The sequence below is a fragment of the Kogia breviceps genome, chromosome 12, assembly GCF_026419965.1.
Source record: "Kogia breviceps isolate mKogBre1 chromosome 12, mKogBre1 haplotype 1, whole genome shotgun sequence".
NCBI lineage: Eukaryota > Metazoa > Chordata > Mammalia > Artiodactyla > Physeteridae > Kogia > Kogia breviceps.
In genome coordinates, this window is record NC_081321.1 from 53723880 (window position 1) to 53747135 (window position 23256).

The 23256-nt window shown below is 37.7% G+C and overlaps 1 protein-coding gene across 1 annotated transcript; it reads right to left on the reverse strand.

Moving 5' to 3' along the window:
• Positions 1-3340: 3340 nt before the first annotated feature.
• Positions 3341-22885, reverse strand: TMBIM4 (transmembrane BAX inhibitor motif containing 4). Its single transcript, XM_059080278.2, has 7 exons — positions 22691-22885; positions 14758-14866; positions 13064-13169; positions 11779-11812; positions 9382-9499; positions 5108-5153; positions 3341-4574 (listed from the first exon to the last, which is right to left on the reverse strand). Exons 1-7 carry the CDS (start codon positions 22785-22787, stop codon positions 4368-4370), a joined length of 717 nt encoding a protein of 238 aa, XP_058936261.1. The 5' UTR covers positions 22788-22885; the 3' UTR covers positions 3341-4367.
• Positions 22886-23256: the final 371 nt, after the last annotated feature.

Below are 23256 nucleotides of genomic sequence, written 5' to 3' on the forward strand. Positions count from 1 at the left end.
GCCCCCGCCCCCCGGGCGGCGCGCTGCTCGCTGGGAGCCAAAAGGCCCCGGACGGCCTAGAGAGGCGGGGTCCTCTGGAGTCCCGGGCTGAGGTGCTTCTTCCCTTGGGTGCGAGTGCTGACCTGGGAGCTGGGCTCCTCCCAGATAGGTTCTGAAGTCGGATTAGGGAAATGCGGAGAAACCGCGTCAAGGGTCGGACGCCAGCTAGGCCTGCGTCCCGAGCGTGAGCGGGGTAGCCCCGAGACTAAGCCAAGGAGGGAGAACCGCCAGATGACCCTGCCGTCAGGTGGGGAGCTCGGAGCCGACCTCTAGGTTAACGTCAGGCCTCCCCATTCGCACATATTCACCACGTCGCGTGTTCCTCTAGAAGCCGAATTAAGATCTTTATTTGCAGCCCTTAAATTTCCCCATCCCTGGTGGTGGTCTCATGGTTGTACATATATATCAAAACTTGTCAAACTGTATCCTTTAAGTATGTGCAATTCATTGTTATGTCCGTTATGCCTCAAAGCTGTTACCAAAAACAAAAACCCCTTTCTCATCCCGAAGACAAGTTCAAAGGGTAAAATGATCAAACTAATTCAGTTCAATCAGTGTTTACCCAGCTAATCACTAATGTATACCAGACACAATACTTAGCCTAGGACACTCGGCTTCGGTGACGGTCACGCTGATCACAAACACCACCAGTTCTTTTTGTTATTATTTTACATATGCTCCTAATATCACTGGCTTTGGAACCGTACAGGTCTGTGGTATTTATGGTTCTAACACTTGCTGTGAGTGATAAGAGTACTATCTCAGAGCCTGGATTTCCTTATCTATAGAACGAACCTAATACAACCTAATAATCCTAGGTAGGGGATATAAAAGCTCACAAATGGCCGCTCATATCATTTTCACATAATAAATTCAAGCATGCACGGGACTATTTGTAAGCAGTATTTTCTAGAGATTTACAACATACACCAAGAACCAGTAAATGAATTGTCTTTAATCATGGCCTAGTAAACTCCTGTCTGGTTACTAGTAAAAGAGTTCATTCTGAGACAATTTATTGGTCCCTTTTTTCTTTAAATTTGTGTCCTTAAAGAAACCATGCATCATGTGGAAATTACTAAACTCAGACTACAGCAAGTTTTGTTTTTTGGTTTTTTTTAAACAGAGGCTGGAAAAAGCTCATAACATGCAATATATTTAACAAAAAACATGCTTGAAAAACCTGCTTTCTTTAGAGATTAAGAAGTTCCGATACAGCAAGTGAATTTCTATTTTAAAGTTATATGTTAGATCTGGCCACCTCTCCCAAAAATACATGTTCACATTGCATTTTAAATCAGAGAAAGCTCACGTTCAGATGGTCCAAATTGACTGCATCTTGCTTAACATACCAGGCCAAGACTTTTGAATAGATACTTGGCACCAAAAAAGAGAAAAAAGTTTATCTATTATGAAAATGTTATAGTGTTAAATATATGCCATAATTCTGCATTACTGATGCTTTAAAAGGCTGAATCTTAGATTGCATTATTGAGAAAAAAACCTTTTTGAACATGTTCCTCACCAGTTTATATAAAAGCAGTTCTAATAGAACAGTTAAATGGCCTTGCTATATTTAAATATCCTTAATTCATTCCCTCATTCATACACTTGAGTATGCATTCTGTGATAGGCACTATGCTGGGTATACAAAGATGATGGGAACTAAACTACTGTCTTCAGGAAACTTTAACCCCTGATGGTGGGATAAAGCTTAAGGGTCAAACTGGACATTGCTTCAGCTCCATCACAGAGCTAGGAGGAGCCTGTGGGACAGGAGGTACAGTGGGTCGCACTGAATACCTGAGAGGAAGCAGACTGGTTCCCCATCTCAAAGCCATGCTACATTACTGGCACCAGCTAATGGGGCCTCTACAGTCAGGCCTCACCCATGGAATTCCTGATCTGAATAATCACTTAGTAAGGACTAGGAAGACGAATGGGATTCAGATGGTGACTCCAAGCTGCCCAGGCACTAGGTGACAGAGACTTCAAAACAAAGCTTTAAAGATGAACAAGCAACAAGAACTTAACTTCCCAGCTGCTCCAAAAAGGCCCACAACTGGCTGCTGACACCACTAATCCCCAGAAGTGGATTAAGTGGATAAAAGCCAGGTGCGAGGTCTGCAGAAAAGAAATGAAGGCAGGCAGACAGGGCCCACTGCACTTCTTTCCCCAAATTATATTCAATAAAAACAGTTCTCAGGTACTGCTCTTCCCTATTTTCCTCCTACCTCCCTGGCTGCACTTGGTACGTTTTACAGTTACCTGTCACTCTGTCCAAGCCCTGCTAATTCCCCTTTTTTATTATTTGTGGAGTCTAGGTATTTTCACCTTTACTTGCTGTAAAAAAAATTGAGGTTGCATATGCCCTTTTATTCAGCAATTCTGCTCCTAGGTATATTCCCTACCTATGTAAACTCTCATATCTATGCACACTGGGACACACACAGGGATGTACATATGGCAGTACTGATTGTGACAGTAAAAAAGGAGGAACCATATAAAACTCATTAACAGAAGAATGTATGAATAACTACGGTCGATTTACAAAACATAATAAATACACCAGTGGTTGTCAAACTTCTTGGTCTTGTGTTCTCTTTACGCTCTTAGAAATTACATTTGTCATATCAGAAAGACAAATTTTTAAGTTTACCTGTCATTAAAAACAAATTAATTAATTACATGTCTACACAATTTTTATTAAAGAAACTACACTTCCCAAATGAAACAGTAATTTACTGGATGAAAAATGGTATTGTTTTCTATTTTTTAAATGTCAAATCTGCATTTGCTTATTTATGGTCTCTAGTCACAATTCAGTACATTCTCCCTTTGGACCAACAATAACATTAATAACAGCAGCTGACATTAATAAGCATTTAGTTTATATGATATATCCATCTCATTTAATCCTTATAACAGCCAATAAAGTAGGTGTTATTATTCCCATTATAAAGATAAGGTAAAAGACATAAGGAAGAATAAGTAACTTGCCAAAGGTCACATCACCAGTAAGTTGCCTAGTAAGGATTCCAATTTAAATTCTCTTACCTATGATGCTATGTTAAACTTGAGTATAGCATTATGCAACTGGGTATTCAAAAATTAACTGATAGTGATGGAGTCAAATTTACATCTAAAACTCAACAAAGGCTAAATCTATATACTACTCATTTATTTCAGTTTAATAGTTTAATGCTTAGTGTTATGTGCTGAGTTGTATCCCCTGAAAATTCATACGATGAAGTCTGTCTCATTCTATTTGGGCAGCCAAAACAAAACACTAGAGACTGGATGGTTTATAAACAACAGAAATTTATTTCTCACAGTTCTAGAGGCTGGGAAGTTTAGCAGGCATATTCGGTGTCTAGATTAAAGGCCCTCTTCCTGGTTCATAGACTGTGTCTTTTCGCTGTCACCTCATGTGGCAGAAAGAGTAAGGGATCTCTGTGGGGTCTCTTTTATAAGAGCACTAATCCTATTCACAAAAACTCCACCCTCATGACCTAATAAGCACATTCCAAAAGCCCTACCTCCTCATACCATCACAAGTGGGCATTCGGTTTCAACAAATTGTTTGAGGGTACACAAACATTAGGAGCACTGCAAAGTCCTAACTCCTAGTACCTCAGAATGTGACTGTATTTGGAGATAGAATATTTATAAAGAGGTAATTAAAGTAAAATGAGGTCATTAGGATGGGCCCTAATCCAATATGACTGGTGTCCTTATAAGAAGAGGAAATTTGGACACAGACAAGTACAGAGAGAAGTCCACATGAAGACGGAGATGACCATCTACTGGCCGAGAGAGACCTCAGAAGAAACCAACCCTGCTGACACCCTGACCTCAGACTTCTAACCTCCAAAACTGTAATAAAATAAATTTCTGTTTAAGCCACGCAGTCTTTGGTGCTTTGGTACTTTGTTATGACACCCTAGCAAACTAATGCAGTTAGGAATTTACCAAAGTTTCACTGGTCACTGGTATATTGCTATAATTTTTAAATGTAACCTATACTTTAAAAAAACTAATAATATTAAATTAAATTTTATGTCAAAATTAAAAATATTTAATTTTTAATATATCATTTTATAATGAAATGTCATTAACATTTTAATATAATTTTATTATAATACTGAATAATTCTCTGGAATTTATCGTCTATACTTTTTCCTTTCTAAATAAGATTAAAATCTAGTAAAAGGAGATTTATACTTTATAATATAGTACATGGCATACAAATAAAATCTTAAAAGTATTTAATAGTTATATCTCAAACTTTATTACTTAATGAATCAGTTTCTATATACTGCTTTCAATCACTTTTTATTAACTGCTTCCAAAACCCTCAACAGGTGCAAGAATAGATTGATGATATCCAAGTAGAGGCTGATGGCAGCTAATACATACTCTTCAGGTGACAGCCTATGCATCAAGGAGTGTGTGTCATAGATGATGAATCCACAGAAAAGAAGGGCTCCTACAGCAGCCAAAACCAACTCCATTGTCTCACTGTAAAAAAATAACTATAGGCAAGAGATTAAAATAATAATTTTATATTAAAAAACAGCATTAAGGATACTTAAGTTACTTGTTCTTAAGTTACATATTCTACATATGTATTTAATAATTCTGTACAACTTTGAATACAAATGTTAAAAATAGAAAAAGGCAAGGCAGGTCCACTACTGTTGTATGAAAGGGTGAATGGATGAACCAATGGATATTCTCCTTTTATTAAATTACCCACCTGACTTTGAACAGTAGCATTCCAAATATAAATAATTTAAAATATATTTCTTATTCAGAATTACATGTGCCACTTGAAGGTTAGCAATTACAAGTGAGGGCCTCTTTCTATGTAATTTAACTCATTTGTTCATTCATCTTCCTTTCCATCAATAATATTGGCATAAGACCTTGATTTTTTTAAATATCATTTTAAAATCATTCTACATACAAATGTTCCTAGATAATTATAACCAAGTGTCTGACCATAAGATGCTTCTTATAGCTTTTTGAGATTTATACTTCAAGTTACCATCCTAAAACAACTTACCCTCAAGATTCCTGACAAGCACAAAATCCACAAAGTAGCAAATAGTCTATAAAAACAAAATATTAATAATTTAGAATATTGTTCCTAACCAAAAAACTTTGTAAACCCATTCAACATTTTCTGAAGAAATAAATCCATCCTGATATTTGCCATAGAATAATTGAAATGTAAGAATTCTTTACTGTACAATGAATACTGTAGAACACCCAGAAATGGAAAGAACAGCTATCTATTCAACATATGTTTTTATGGTGTACAAAACTAGTTAAGAGTATCATTTTTAAAGTTTTCAGTTGGAACATAAATATTGATATAAGCTAAAAATCATTAGCATTTTAATTCTTCTAAAGCTATAAAACTTCTAGAAAAATCTATAAATGAACAAATGAAACAAAATTGCATTTTTTAACCAAATAATAACAAATTATTCTGTGAACATGCATATCCATTAGAGTGATTGGGATTAACAACAGTTTAGACACTGAAGATTATTGAACTTGAAAACAGCAACAGACACTAACCAGAGGAAAAAAAGACTAGCAAAAAAAAGTGAACAGAGCACCAGTGAACCGTGGGACAACATCAAGAAGGTTAGCAAATATGTAGTTGGAGTCTCAACAGAGAGGAGAAAGAAGGGGAACACAAAAATGTTTGAAGAAATAATGGCCAAAAATATTCCAAATTTGATTAAAACTTCACACTGACAGATCCAAGAAGCAGAAGAAACGTGAGAAAAACACACCAAGGAATATCATAATCAGATTACTGAAAATGTTAATCATATTACTGAAAATTATGAAGAAAATGTTAAAGGTAGCTAGGGGATAAAAGACATATTATGTAGAGGCACAAAGATAAAAAAGCAGACTTCTTGTCAGAACTACACAAGTCAGTGACATCTTTAGAGTACTGAAAGTAAGAAAAAACCCAAACCTAGAATTCTGCACCAGCAAAACTTACTCTCAAAAACAGAAGTAAAATGAAGATTTTTTTTGCACACACACAAAAGCTGACACCAACAGACCAGCACTATAAGAAATGTTAAAAGGAAATCCCTCAGACAGAAAAATATTAGACGGAAATTTGGATCTACACAAAGAAATGGAGAACAACAGAAACAGTAAATATGTAGGTGAACATAAAAGGCTTTGTCTATATTTTAAATCTCTTAAAGATTTAAAAATGAAAGAGTAAAAATAATAATAATAATGTATCATGAGGTTTATAACATATGTGGAACTAAGTTACGGCAACAATAGCACAAAGGTAGAAGAGAAGCAACCTAAGTATACTGCACATGAAACGGTGTATTCTTGAAGGCAGACTATGATGATTTAAAGATGTATACTGTAAAACCTAAAGCAACCTCTATTTAAAAGAACTACAGCTGGGCTTCCCTGATGGCACAGTGGTTGAGAGTCCACCTGCCGATGCAGGGGACACGCGTTCGTGCCCCAGTCCGGGAAGATCCCACATGCCGCGGAGCGGCTGGGCCCGAGAGCCATGGTTGCTGAGCCTACACGTCCGGAGCCTGTGCTCCACAACAGTAGAGGCCACAACAGTGGGAGGCCCGCGTAGCACCAAAAAAAAAAAAAAAAAAAGAACTACAGCTAATAACTAATAAAGGAAATAAATGGAATTAAATAATCCAAAAGAAAAAGAGGAGAAAAGAAACAAAGTAACAAAGAATAGATAAGACAAACAGAAAGAAAACAAGTGGCAACAGAGTAGACTTAAGTCCAACCATATCAAAAATCACATTAAATATAAATGGTCTAAACAGGCCAATTAATAGCAGAGATGATCAGATTGGACAAAAAGTAAGATCCAACCATATGCTACCTGCGAGAAAACGATTTTAACTCTAAAGACACAAATAAGCTAAATCTAAAAGATGGAAAAAGATATACCATGCTAACACAATCAATAGAAAGCTGGGGTGGCTATCTTAACAAAGTAGATTTTAGGGCAAGAATATTACTAGAGATAACCCCTTCATGATGATAACGGGATCAAGAGGACATACAATCCTGAATATTTATGCATATAAAAACAGAGCTTCAAATAACATGAAGCAAAACTTACAGAACTAGTAGGAGAAACAAACCAAGCCATATTTTAGTTGGAGATTTCAACAACACTTTCACATTAACTGATAGAATAAGGAGGCAGAAAATTAGTAAGCCTGCAGAAGACTTGAATAATGCTATCAAGCAACTTGACCTAATTGACATTTATTAAACACTCATCTAACAACAGCAAAATATACATTCTCCTCTAGTACACAAAGAACATTTACCAAGATATCATAAAATGAATCTCAATAAATGCCAAAAGACTGAAATCATATAAAATATGTTCTTTAACAACAGAATTAAATCAGAAATTAAATATACATAGTATTATAATCCACTTTGGTGAATCAAGGGCATAGTGAGATTCCAGCTCTCAGTTTACTTGCTGGAATGGCCACAGAATTTCTTGGATACATCTGGTATACTTAAGTTAGACTGATATATCTTGCCACCTCACCGTATAGATCCTTCAGGATTGAAAAGGACTCAGGACCTGCTTTTTCATACTTAAACCCTAGGGAAACTCCAAAGCTTCTACACCAAGGAGTATGGGGAAGGTGGTATTAAGAACTGTTAAGCAACTGAAATTTTACCTACTTGTAAGCTAGTAAGTTAGTCTGGCAGAATTTCATGCATGTTAAGTAGAAGACATGCGACTCTTAGGTCTGAGATGAAGAGTGGTTTATAACAATAGCAGTAGCTGAAGAACAGGCATAGGAGACAGGTGTTGTGGGAGTAAAGAAATGAAAGAAATAGAGGACAGAAGGTGAAGAAAGAAAATGAGACACTGATATTTAAGATTTCAGCAATGGAACAACCCCTAGTGATGACAATCACTACAATGTGATGTCTACGATGTGGACATGGCAGGAAGATGAAAGCTGCCAAAGCAGAAGAGGTCCAGAGATATCAAGAAGCTAAGGTGATGGATGGGCCTAAAATGCAGTTTGATGCTAACGTCTTTAAAGCATAAGGGAGGCTTGACCAAAAAGGGAATGAGTAACAGTAATGAGCAAGAGTATGAAGCATATAGCCAGACAGCATAAACCTTAAAGCAATGAATGTCCAACATGCTGAGGAATAATGAAAGGAGCATTAGGAGACCGAAGCAGTTTTCAATACTAACTCCCCATCCCAAACAACATAGGGTGGGGGGGAATGAGCAGCTAGAGAACAGTGTTCTCAGGGAGGAATCGAGTTTCAGCTGAGATAAGGAAGAAGAAAGAATTTATTCTGAAGAGGCTAAAATATAAGGAAGATATATAAGGAGTTCTAGAGACTATACTAGAGTGGATGGGAGGAAGGGGTGCTTATGGAGATTGGGATGGGAAGAAGAAGCAGAGAGAGAAACTACATATACATCATAAATCATATATAACATACAAATATATTTTAAAAATTCCCCCCAACATACATATAAGACAGGAAAGGAAAAAATGTTGCCTCTCCCTAAATCAAACTCCATTCTAATACAACTATAAGCATCCTGCACAATTGTCAGTGTTGGCTGACCAACTATATTTTATCCCCATAGAGACGTCTGGTAATGTGGATTACCAGAAAAAAAGGGGGAAGAAAGAAAATTTTGTAAAACTAGACCACTTGTAATTTTTAGTGTTGTAACTGGAAAAAGAACAGAAAATGTTTGAGTGATTATGTGTCAACAGAAGGCCACTGTGAACTTAGGAAAGAGTCTATGCATTTTTACCAAGGTGAGGGCAATACAGTACCATTATCCTAGTATAAAAAGGATCATTCCCTATATTAATTAGTTTGAAGAATGATACAGGTTAATTTAGATGGATCAAAAAGATTTTAAAGTTCATGCAGACTTCTAGGTCACAATTACCTTGCTTTTGCCACAAAGATGTAGATGGTAACATTTATGCTAAGACAAAGATCTAAATAATTTAGGTAAATTTCATACCACTTATAAAGCATGCAAGCCTAGCCTCTCTAGAAGGCTTAAATTTTTTCGCATTTACTTCCCTTTCAATACGGGGAAAGCAAAAGACTCAAAGCCACCTTCCATCTCCTAGCATGCTCTGGGAGAGTAGGGCCTGGCCCTAGTACTCAAAGGGATGACCTCTCATTACCCTCCATTTTTAAAGTATCCAAAGCTAACAGTATAGAACTTCTCTCAAAACTAGGTAATACTAAATATACTTATCTATCATAACCATGATATATATAACTTACCCTGCTCCAAATTTGCTGAAATCTCTCTTAGATTGTAGGGTACATACAGTCAAACCAAGAAATACTGCAGTAGTCAGTATAAAAGCTTGCAGAACAATATACACGTCATAGAAAGTAACTGTAAAATTACAAAACACTGATTTAAAATACATATAAACATACTCAATATAAAAGGTTTTTTCTAGTGGGAAGCAGCCACATAGCACAGGGAGATCAGCTCGGTGCTTTGTGACCACCCAGAGGGGTGGGATGGGGAGGGTGGGAGGGAGACGCAAGAGGGAGGAGATATAGGGATATATGTATAGCTGATTCACTTTGCTATAAAGCAGAAACTAACACACCACTGTAAAGCAATTATACCCCAATAAAGATGTTAAAAAAAAAAGTATTGGCTTCTTTGTACACTTGAAACTCATAAAGTATTATAAATCAACTATATTTCAATTTTTTTAAAAAAAGAAATATTAGCGTATGGGAGGATGTAAAAACAAAGTTTTTTTTTTCTGTCATATAACAGAAATGCCTTATTTTGTCCTGTACTACTTGCTAATAAAAACAATTATGGAAAGATTCCTTATTCAGTCTTCAATACAGGTACAGTAAAACCACACCCACAGTGCAATAAACAGGCTCCAAAATATACAACATAAGGGGTCATGTTATTATGAAGTTAAAGAAATGACTAGAGAGATATTACACAGCTACTTGGTTTAGGAGTTTGGGGGATATGGTGAAATGATTCTCACCCATTTCTGTCCCCACGGCAGTTTATCACCATAGTTGATAGTGGTGACTGTCAACTCTGGCTTAAGTATCAATAGGATATTCTATAACAACGTAATTGGGAAAAAAATTTGAAAACGAATAGATACATGTATATGTATAACTGAATCACTCTGTTGTACACCTGAAACTAACACAACATTGTTAATCAACTATACTCCAATATAAAATAAAAAGTTAAAAAAAATATATATATATATATCAGTAGGGATGGTTCTGGGTCCTGTGGCTGGCTGGGAATTCCTAGGCAAGAAAAATATTGGGGCTGTCTGGGGCTGTCTGCCGTTTACCAACACCACAGGGAACAGAAACCAACCACTAATTGCTTTATATCCAAATCTGCATTATCTTGGAGTACATTATTGGGGGTTTACTGAATATACATCAAATTCCCTTCTGAAGTTTTAGAATGAACATCTGGATTGACTATGGCTATTGTAATACAACTGTTTAACATTTTAACAGAATACTAAATTATAACCTCTTTAAAGGAAATTAAGTACTTTGAACCCAAAACCATTTAAGTAATTTTTAATTTGAGGGGGATTAATTATTCAGTTCTTTCTATTCCTAAATGCTAACTAATTGGACTTTCTCTACTTATGCCATTACAGGGTTAGGAAGATGAACAAAGAAAAGGTAAACCATGAAATCACTTTTGCTTCTCATTAGAAATTTCAGTGTAAGATTAGGTGGATTCCAATAACCCTGAAATAAATCTCTCCTACATCCCTTACAAATGGTGGGAGCCAGAGATGACAGAGATGGACTTGATAATAAGTAAATATTAATAATACTTCCTTTCTATGCTGAGAAATTTCAATCCTATTTTTTTAGTTGTTATTATTTATTTATATTCTGATTCTTTTATAAAAGGAAGAGATGAATTACCAAAAAATAGACTCAATAAAACTGGCATAAAAAAGTTAAAAACAGTAATGACAAAATAGGAAGAGATAAATATATTAACAATAAGGATCAACAATTTGCTGTTATTGAGAGTAACAGTCAATTCTGATCTTTTCAGTATGCCAGATTAATCATTCTGAGTTAATCAGAATTTTTATTACTAATAAATCACAAAACTTTTTACTTGAGGCATTACATAGAGTACATCAAGTAACTATAACAGATATTTCCTTTTAAATATATATTTAACACAAAATACAAAACAGAAATGAACACTGTTTCTTGTAGTGCCATTTGATGAAATACGAGGATATAATATTAAAGTACAGTTCAATGCAGACAATTTGACATACTGAGCTTATGTGATGAAAGTACATGGCTCCAAACATGTTATCAGTTCTTCTAAGCTCCCTTTAAATAAGGGATAAGATTAGCTATGGTTGTCTTATTTTCACAAATGGATAAACAAAATGAATATTGTTCTTATTCCTATTGTTTTCCTAATTCTTTTCCACTTCCTCTAAACTCAGTTAACTACATAAACATTTAATTTTTGCTTATATTTTAGGAATTCTTCATCCTATGCCATATTTTTTAATATGACATTCCATGATGGTAAGCTTTAGCCCCAAACACGTTTTTATCCCAAACATTTACCCACATTAAAAAGTTACTGTAACATATGGAAGCACAATTATGGCTTACCAACGAAGGCCACAGTCAGAGCTTCCAACAGTGTCTAAGAAAAAGAAATTGAAATTACATAGATGCATGTAAAATTTATACTATGTTATGTACATGTTCTAATTTCCAGGAGTTCAATGTGATTCCATATGCATGATCTCATTTTAGCTTCAGAGCAGCCTTGTGAAGTATATGGGACAGGTAATAAGCCCACCATAATGAAAATGAGACCTCAATGTATTAAGTGAGAATATTCAGAATTCCTTTTTTTTTGGCTGTGCAGCACAGCTTGCAGGATCTTAGTTCCCTGACCAAGGACTGAACCCAGGCCACGGCAGTGAAAGTGCCAAGTCCTAACCACTGGATCGCCAGGGATCTGCTGTGAGAATATTTAGATTCTAACTGTGATCCCATTACTCCTGAACTCAACTAGATTTTTCATATCTGTAACAGGAAGATTCTAAAATTAATATGGAAAATTCTATTTTTCTCACTCACTGTAATGTAAATAAAAATGAAACTGCAAATCACATGCACATTTATAAAAACCTCAGTACCTCACACAAACAAACACAGGAAGAATAAAATATTTAAGTAGTACTTTGGTGTGGCAGAGTCTTGAAACTGTCTCTGAATATTCATTTTTCTTTCTTCCTTAGTAACACAATTTTTGCCTCAACACACAACTGTTCAGATTAATCATTACATTTTTCAGCCTCCCTTGCAGCTAGATCTGGTCACACGACTATATTCTAGTCAACAGAATGTGAGCAGAGAGGCATATCACTTCAAAAAGCAAAAAGGCTTGCTCTCTCCTTTCTCTTTTCATTTTTTTAAAATAAATGGATAGAATGTAGATATGGTGGTGAGCTATCTTATACCATGCAACACTTTAGAAATGTCTGAACCATAGCAGATGAATGGGCCCCTGAGAACTTCCCTAAACAGTCACTCAGATTTTTATATGAAAGAGAAGTAAACCATCTTGTTTAAGCCATTGTTATTTTGTCATTGTTTAAGCCATGTCAAAAGTAGCTAAACTCATATCCTAAATAAGAGTTAGGGATATTGAGCTTCATCCTCTAGCTTTTCTTTCCCCTTAATTACATATCTCTGTTTTATATGCTTACTCTAGTTAGATTTTATCTGATAGAAGATTATCATAAAGGTAAAGCTTTGAATTTTTTTTAAAAAACTCATTAATTTTGTTCTGTTACTGTAACATATGTATATGCATTCAATTAAATAAATAAATTTAAAACTCAGGAATAAATGGTAAAGGAACAGATATTGTCAAAGTACTCACAAATCCAAAAAGCAGGTACAGGTTAAGGGGATGCTTATGTCTGTTTAAAGTCAAGGCTAAAATCAAACCCAAAGATCCAAGGGCACACACCAAAATTAAGGCAGGACTGAAAGACAAAAAATTAAATCATTCTCAAGTTAAAAAATACTACAGTTTTATCCAATTTAATAAAATGTGTCTACGTATTTGTGAAAGTACAGGGAAAAAAAATCTGACAGGATCTATACCAAACTGTCAAAAGAAATTATTTTTCCATGGGGAAAATTTGAGGACTGTGAGATGGGGAGGAGCAGGAAGACAAAGAATCTTCCCCACAGGGACTTCCCTGGTGGCGCAGTGGTTAAGAATCTGCCTACCAATGCAGGGGACACAGGTTTGAGCCCTGGTCTGGAAAGATCCCACATGCCTCAGAACAATAAGCCTGAGCACCACAACTACTGAGACGGCGCTCTAGAGCGTGTGAGCCACAACTACTGAGCCCACGTGCCACAATTACTGAAGCCTGTAGGCTCCACAAGAGAAGCCACTGAAATGAGAAGCCCACACACTGAAACAAAGAGTAACCCCCATGCATCGCAACTAGAGAAAGTCTGTGAGCAGCAACAAAGACCCAACGCAGCCAAAAATAAATAAATAAAAATAAATTAATTTAAAAAAAAAATCTTCCCCACAATGAATGGGGAAGACTTAGCCTTTTTACTTCATGAACTTCTAACATACTTGAATAATTTTTGCAATTAGCATACTGCTTTTTTTTTTTTTTTCCGGTACGCGGGCCTCTCACTGTTGTGGCCTCTCCCGTTGCGAAGCACAAGCTCCAGACGCGCAGGCGCAGCGGCCAAGGCTCACGGGCCTGGCAGCTCCGCAGCATGTGGCATCTTCCTGGACTGGGTCACGAACCCATGTCCCCTGCATCGGCAGGCGGACTCTCAACCACTGTGCCACCAGGGAAGCCCTATACTGCTTTTTTAGACTAAAATACAATACATAAAAACTATTAAATAATAAACCAATTTTATACCTACTTTTTTTAGGGTATTTACTATATAGCTGTAATTTAAATTAAAGAACTTTACTCCAAATAGCAAACTAATAGTTCAAGATTCCCCTTTCGTAAAGGGAGAATAGAAATTATCTACTTCTAATAAAATATTCATTCTCTACTTCTCCTTTCCTTTAATATAAAGAACGTATATTACTTTTAGCCGTGGAAATAATTATTTCGGAGGTCAGATCTTAAACAAATTAGGGATGAATCATATGGAACTCCTTTGAAAACTTTTCAGTGAAATTTTCCTAGTTGTGAACCAACACTAAGGTAAGTTAAACTTTTTTTAAGTACCTTTACTTTTCAAGCACTGTCTTGGGCTTTGGGGACAGAGCATAAGTCTAATAAACACACAAAAAACTAAGACTTAAAAAAACTGCATACACAGTTAAAAATTCTTAATACTATTCCAGGAGATGAGGATTTAACGCTATGAAATTAAGCCAAAAAGTTCGGAGGTAAATAGCATACTGTAGAACATTTTCCTTATCAAAACTTATTTACAAGAGAATAATGAACCTTTTTTACATTCTAACCTTAAAAGTTAATAGAAAAAAAAAAAAAACTAATTTTACTCATATTATGCCCTTTCAGTGATATACAATGCAATGGCTGAAAATGATTCAAAACCATGTCATTACCTTACCTTTCATGAACAAATGTCCGTATAGAATCAAAGTATAAAAAAAACGTGGATGTCGCTGTAGTTAAGAGAACTTGCAGAGAAAGGATGCTATAGACTTTTCTTAGAAAGGCTGAAAGAGAAAAAAGTTACACATGACTATTTTCTTAAGCATTTATCAGAGAACAGCAAGATCAAATTTTTTAGAAACATTAAATTGTTATATGAATTTTTAAAAATCTTAATCCAAATAACGCAATCTGTAACTAAAACTAAAAATAAAAACGCCTCCCCCCAAAATAAAATATTTTAAGTGATAACTATCCTCCAGGAAGCATAAGCTTAAAAAAAATTAAGTTAATGGGCCAGAATACAAATGTTTTCATCAAAATAAAAAGAAAACATTAAATGCATATTTGTAAAACATACAACAAAGCAAAACATTAAAAACAAAACATTTTAAAGAATGAAGCTATGTTGAAACTGAAAAGCAGGAATAGAAAGCATATGGTTAGATATAAAATTTAAAAAGAAATCTTAATTTCCAAGCAATACAAATGTTTCCCCAAAATGAAATTCTCCATAAAAGGCAAACAATATTTAAACTTAACTTTCACTCACCTATTTTTATTTCTCACTTCTAGTACCTTTACCTCTAGTTTCTATATAAGAAATTCTTACTGTCAAAATATTACCAACATCCATATATCAACTCCAAGGCAACAGTTCTCACCTCTCCTTAACAAACTGCTAATCATCTTTCAAGATTCACCCTTTCTTGGGACTTCCCTAGTGGTCCATTGGTTAAGACTTGGCACTCCCACTGCAGGGGGCCTGGGTTCGATCCCTGGTCAGGGAACTAGATCTGGCATGCCACAATTAAGAGCCTGCATGCCACAACTAAAAGATCCCACAGGCTGCAACTAAGACCCGATGCAGCCAAACAAATAAATAAAGAAATGTTAAAAAAAAATTCAGCCTTTCTCAGTTCCCAAGTCTGAATTAATGTTCCTCCTCATGTTCCCAAGGGACCCTAAATATACTTCTAGTCACTTTATTTTATAGTGATAAGTCTACTTGTCTTTCACTATTAGACAATAAAGACTAAAAAGCTCCCTAATAATAGGATAATAATATTCATTTTTATACTCCTAGCACCCAGCCAAGGAGTTGGCACAGAATAAATACTCATTAAATTTTATTTGCTTTTAAATAAACTTATATTGAATTAATGAAAAGTGAATCTTGCCAGTCAGGGAAAAGGTCTTATTCTGAAACAAGAATGGATCCACATAACTTCTACAGAGTATTGTTCTTAGGCAAGAAAAACACTATTGAATGACTTTTACCCAACCAAAGATGTGATATTGTCTCTTGACTCTCATGACAAGGCAATTATGATAAATGTTCTCTTTAAAAAAAATTCCTACCAAAGACCTGGTTCTTCAAGGAATGATGAAGTGCTTTGACGGCATGTCTGCCAAATACTGAGTAATAAAATAAATATTTTATAAGAATAAGGGAATTTTCATAAATACTAAAGATTTAATTCTTAAAGGCCCCGCAATTAAATATTAATCAGTGTTTCCTTCTGGCACCCTTTCCAAAACATACAGTGAGTTTTTCCTCATGACTTTAACAGGTTTTAATGAACGTATATCGTAACCGTGACTCACCGTCACAGTGAGAATCAGTCCTACTTTGGCCTAGGCAGAGGTAATCTTGAACAAAAAAGGAGATAAATAGTGTTCATCTCCACAACTGATCTACAACTTACTTTCTTAAAAAGGCCCTAATGTCTGCAAGCTTTGGGAAGCCGTTTCTGCCTTTTTCACAAAAGCAAAGAATCTGCCATAGACAATGTTATTTGGGCTATGTTTCCGCATATTTAATTCTAAACCAAAGGTCAAACCATTATTCCCCCAAGGGATTTTCTGGACTGTAAAAAAATCATATTCTTCATTGTTGATTCCCTACAATGTACCTTATGTAACTCAAACCCATTGCACATAATATATATTCTCAGTTAAGCAGTGAAAGTCAGTGTTAATCCTTAACATTTTATGGACCTGTTCTACAGTCAAAACAGTGTGTTTAATGTTTATTTGTATATGTGTGTGTGCACAAGTACATATGTGATAAAAGACTGGAATACAAGTGAAGGTGTTAATAATGGTTTTCTTTGGGCAGTATGACTGAGGGTGATTTCCACCTTCAGTTCTTTGCTAATCTGTGTTTTTTTAATATATCACCAATAAATAATTATTACTTTTGTAACAGAAAAACATTTTAAAGAAACCTATGCAGGGGGCTTTGCTGGTGGCGCAGTGGTTAAGAATCCGTCTTCCAATGCAGGGGACACGGGTTCAAGCCCTGGTCGGAGAAGATCCCACATGCCGCAGAGCAACTAAACCCGTGTGCCACAACTACTGAGCTCATGCTCTAGGAGGACCCACGAGCCACAACTACTGAGCCTGCGCTCTAGAGCCGGCGAGCCATAACTACTGAAGCCCATGCACCTAGAGCCCGTGCTCCACAACAAGAGACCCAATGCAGCCAAAAATAAATCAAAAAAAAAAAAAAAAAAGAAAAGAAACCTATGCTAAGCCAATAAATTCATCATAAAAATAATCCTTATGCAGATACTGTAGATCACAGCTTTTCTATACTATTTAAAAATGAGAACTTAAATCAAATCTCACAAAAAGTTAACACCTGACACCCATTTTGAATAACTAACATAAAAAGTGGCAAAAGATATACATACACAGCTCACAGGAAAAAATAAAAGATCTGGTATGAAAAGAAAACAAGCCAAACAGTAATCTTTCAATTTCTTTCTTTTTTTTTTTTTGAGTCCTAATTTCTCCCCTTCTACTTCTCTCCATTCTACTCAAACAGGCTAAACCAGGAACTCTTCATTTCTACCCAATCTGTAACCAGCACCAACATCCCCCAAGCCAAAAATGTAGGAGTCATCTCTCATTCCCCTCCCTTTTCCCAATCCATCAACTACCATAGCTTCCACCTGCAAAGTCGACCACCTCTTTGGTCTCCTCTGCAGCCTCTCCAGTCAGTCTTACGATCTCTCACCTGGTCTATTAGAGCAGCCTTCTAATTGGTCTCTACGCTTTCACTGGTCCCACCTGTAGTCCCAACCCATTCTCCACAGCTGTCAGCAATCTTTCTGTAAAGTAATCCATATCACATGACTCCCTGCTTAACTACTTTTAATCGTTTCCCTTAAACTCAGAATAAGATTTTGAAGATTTTATGGGGCCTACAGGCCCTACATGATATAGAACCTCTCTAACCTCATCTCATACTACTCTTCCTTTTCCTCACCATGCATTACCCTCACTAGCCACCTTTCTGTTCCCCAAACATGCCAAATCCTTCCTGCTCCTGGGCCTTTGCCCTTGCTGTTTCCTCTTCCTGAAATGCCCTTATCATTCTTTACATGAAATGACGGTTTAACTTTTGACACTCCCTTCTAGTGACTCACTTCTAACAAAAAGAATAAGGCAGAAGTGGCAGTCTGTATTATTTCTAAGTCATAAAAGGCAACACCTGTCAACTATACCTCAATAAAAAAAATTTTAAGGCAATATGGCTACCTACTTGCTCTTTCTTAGATCGCTTGCTCTAGAGCAGTGTTATCAACCTTTTTTTGTCATTGCCCATCTAAGAAGCCTTCTGAACGTTTTTATCCTAATAGCCCTCCAATAAAATTTTAATGCCACAGGGACTTCCCTGGCGGTCCAGTGGTGAGGACTCCACACTTTCACTGCTGAGGGCCCAGGTTCAATCCCTGGTTGGGGAACTAGGATCCCAAAAACCACGTGGCGCAGCCAAATTAAAAAAAAAAAAATTAATGCCACAAATATACTGTACATGTGTTTATGTACCACAACCCTTTGGAAGGCTACAAGCCATTGAAATACCTGAGATTTTTTGCTCTCCACCTCAGGAACCAATTTTCACCCTCTTGGAGGCAATACTGTCCCCAGCCAGCTGCCAATGCTGTGAGAAATCTCAAGCAGCCCTCTGGAAAGATCCATGAGAAAGTGAGGTCTCCTGCCAACAGCCAGTGAGAAACTGAAGCCTTCTGCTAATAGTGATGTGAGTGTGCCTTCCTGCAAGCGTATCCTGCACCACCAGTCAGGACTTCAGATGACTGCAGCCTCAGCCAGGATCCTGACTACACCTATGACAAATCCTGAGCTAGAATCTCTCAGCTACCTGGCTCTTAGAAACTGATAATAAACAGTTATTCAAGCCACTAAGTTTTGTGGTAATTTGTTACACAGCAATAAAGACCAATACAGATTTTGGTACCTGGAAGCGGGATGCTGATGTACCAGAAACCTAAAATATGGAAGAGCCTTTGGAACCAGGTAGTGGGTAGAAGTGTAGGTCTTTGAGGTAAAAGCTCAAAGAGCCTTGAAGAAACTACAGGATGACGCCTTTACGGAGGCTGTGGGTAAGGACTTAGAGAGGAAAATCTTATGGAAACCAGAGGAAACAGAATCCTTGTTATGTACTGGCAAAAAAATTAGCAATACTGTCACCTGTGGGAACATGGAAAGTAGAAGATATGCCTAATGAAGTGGTGATCAAAGTAAGGAGATTTCCAGACAGAGCATGCACTTGCTGCCTTCTTGCTGCTCATACTAAAATGCAAGAGATGACACAGCATATGATTTTTTTTTTTTTTTTGCGGTATGCGGGCCTCTCACTGTTGTGGCCTCTCCCGTTGCGGAGCACAGGCTCCAGACGCACGGGCTCAGCGGCCATGGCTCACGGGCCCAGCCGCTGTGCAGCATGTGGGATCTTCCCGGACCGGGGCACGAACCAGTGTCCCCTGCATCGGCAGGTGGACTCTCAACCACTGCGCCACCAGGGAAGCCCCAGCCTATGATTATAAAATCCTTTGTTAGAACCTCACCAAGGGACTTCCCTGGTGGTCCAGTGGTTAAGACTCTGCACTTCCACTGCAGGGGGCATGAGTTCCAGCCCTGGTCAGGAAACTAAGATCCTGCATGCTGCGTGGCACGGCCAAAAAGAAAACAAAACAAACCTCACAAATATCCAACACTGTACCTCAGAAAAAAATCATTCAAACAATAGGGCTTCTGAGAGGCTTGAGGAAATAATCACTCATCAGTCTCAGCCAAAACTCACTCTAAGACATCTGGGTGTGGCTTTTATCTAATGGAGTGAACCTCAGTAAGAATCACACGGGACCCACAAAGTTTTTTGAAGAATTTTATTGGCAAAAATACCACAAAATTATTACTGTCTTTGGATGTTGGGTGTGTGGATACAGGTAATTAAAAAATTCTTTAGTTCCACAGAGTCTGAGAGGAAATGTACTCAGAGGAGCTATACTTAAGGAACCATAGCCAAGGAGCCTCATCCATACCTTTAGATGACAAGATTCTGAACTTTGAGCTGATGTTGTAACAGGATAAGACTTTTGGAGGGTCTTAGCTTGCATGTGGAAGAAAGAAAAATAATTTGTAGCCAGAGGGAAATAAATATGCCTGTAAGTTCTCTGACACATCTTCAAAAGGTGGAGCCTAAACACCCTCCCCTTGAATGTGGACTGGACTTAGGAACTTGCTTCTAATCAATACAATAAGGAAGATGTGATGGTGTGTGGGACTGCCATGACTAGGTCATAAAAGACACTGTAGCTTCCTCGATGGTCTCTCATGGATTGCTTGCTCTTGAGGAAGCCAGCCACCATGCCCATGACACTCATGCAGCCTATGGAAATGTCATGTGGCAAAGAACTAAGGCCTCTGTCAACATCTGCATGAATGAGGTTTCCAGGAAGCAGATCCTCCAGACCAGTCAAGGCTTAGCTGATTGCAGTCCCAGCCCACATCGTTGAGTGGACTCTCATGAGACACCCTGCGCCAGAGCCACCTAGCTAAACCTCTCCCAAGATTCTTGACTCTCAGAACTGTGTGAGGTAATAACTATGTGTTGTTTTAAGCGTCTAAAATTTGGGGTAATTTTTAATAAAGGAATAGATAATACACCTGGCTAGCTCCTTCCAATACAACACAACTGCCATCTCCTTTAAGAGTTCTTTTCCTGGCCATTCCTGAACTAAAATTGCTGCTATTTTAGACCTTAGTGTCTACTCCATCACTGTTTCTTTTCTTCAGAGAACTTATCACTGTTAGTGGTCTATCTGTTTACTTGACTCTTTAGGGTCTATCTCCCCTACTCCTCCACCCAAATAACAACTCTAGAAAACTGAAATATTATCTGGTTACTGCTATAGCCCTAATATTGGTAGTGAGCCCAATAAAGTTGCGTAAACAAAGAAAAAACGCTCACCTTCACTCACCTAGCTAAAGAAATGTAGATTAAAACAAGATAACATGTTTTACCCACAACAAGAGTCAGTAAACTACAGCTAAGGGGCAAACCCAGCACATCACCTGACTTTGTAGGCATTACTGGGCACAGTCACACTGTCATGTGTGTGTCCTCTATAGCTGCTCTTGCACCACGATGGCAGAGCTGTGCCACAGTGTCTTTAGAACCCACAAAGCTGAAAATATTTACCATTTGGCCCTTCGTGGAAAATGTTTGCCAACCCCTGATCTACCAGATTGCCAGATACTAAAAAGTTTGATGATCTCAGTGTTGGTGAGGGTGCAATAACAGAAGTAATACAATGGAAAACTGTATTTTCCTGATATACAAATAATACAATGGAAAATTATTCAGCCTTAAAAAGGAAACTCTGACACATGCTATAAAATGAACACACCCTGAAAATATGCTAATTGAAATATACTAGTCACAAAAAGACGAATACTGATGATTCCACTTATATGAAGTTATCTAGAGTGGTCAAATTCATAAAAAAAAAGTAGAGTAGTGGGGCTTGGGAGAGGGGAAAGTGGCAAGTTGTTTGATGGGTACAGAGTTTCAGTTTTGCAAGATGAAAACGTTCTGGTGATTAGTTGCAGAACAATGTGAATATATTTAACACTACACACTGAACTGTACACTTAAAAATGGTTACGATGGTAAATTTTTAATGTTGCATGTATTTTACCACAACTAAAAAATTTCTTATTAAAAAAACTGAGTTCTATTGCCAAAATAGTTCCAAAATTCACTTCCAGAAATACAGACCAAGATTTCTTAGCGCATGAGCGCTTCGTAAGTCCTCGCCCAGAACAAGTTTCAGCTGCCGGATAGGATGAAAATCTGCTGCAGCTTCTGTGATCAAAATTGGCTGAACTAAGGCGGACAATGAATTCCACTTACATGAAGCTGAGCATTTTAAATTCAAAATAATTTCTACCCGCTAGATATTACATAATAACTTATAACTAACATGGCATTTTGATTGACCTAGGAAACTTCCATTTCCAGCAAGTGCCTCAATAATACTCACACCTATGTTGAGTTTTAGGTTCTGCAGAAAGAAAACAGTAAACGAGATAGATATGGTCCCTGCCCTCACAGTTCTTACAATCCAGCAAAGGAGACAAGAACATGGAACCTGGAAACAAGTTCACACCCCGTAAACCAAAAACATCCAAGCAGATAACTCCATTCACGTGTACGTCACGATGATAACATAATAAACTTATTTTAACCGAAAAAATAACCCTAGGTTTCTCTTAACTGAAAGATGCCAAATTCAGGCTACTGAGGTTTTCAACTGTCCCCTTCTCCGCCAAAGAGGGTTTAAGGCACGATGGGTTCAGGTTTCTGAGCGCACAGCTCGGGGACCACCTCCTCTCCCTCTGAGACCCTGCGGAGAGAGAACGCTCTTCCTCCGAGCCGGCGGGGCCGGCAGGAGAAAGGAAGGCTGCCCTCTGAACCCCAGGACACCGGCGCTCTCCCCCGAGCCCAGCCGGTGAGGATGCTCGCCTCAGAGGCCGGCGGCGCCGCGGCCGGAACGGGCCCGGCGACGTACCCATTCGGATGTGCACGTTGGCGGAGGCCACGCAGCTGCCATAGTTGAAGTCGTCCTCGATGGAGGAGCAGGGGTAGCGGGGGTCAGTGTCCGCCATGTTCGAACCACACACCCAGCCACCTTTCCGAGCTGAGACAACGCCCGCACAACGTCCTCCACCACTTCCGGAGGAAGCGATCCAGCCCCAAATAGCCGAGCGGCTGCGGCCGAACCGAGCGGCTGCGGCCGAGCCAAGCCCCAACTAATCGATGATCTCGCCTCAACAGTTACGCTGAGAACGAGGAGATGGCTTCAGATGAGGGTGGGAGAGAAAACGAGTTACATTCTGGACGTCATCTGAAGTGAAGGTTTTCTCAGATTTTCCTCCACAAGCTTATTAAACCTTCTGACCTGGAGAGTTGCTAAAAGTGATAAAAGCGAAGTCCCATTCATCCTTCCTTTCAACAAATACCCATCTCATTCATATACTCTTGTCAATAATCACATTAGGGAGACACTTTTAATTATTTTTATTGAAGTATAGTGGATTTTATTTACACTATTTTTAATAATAACAATCCCTAAAA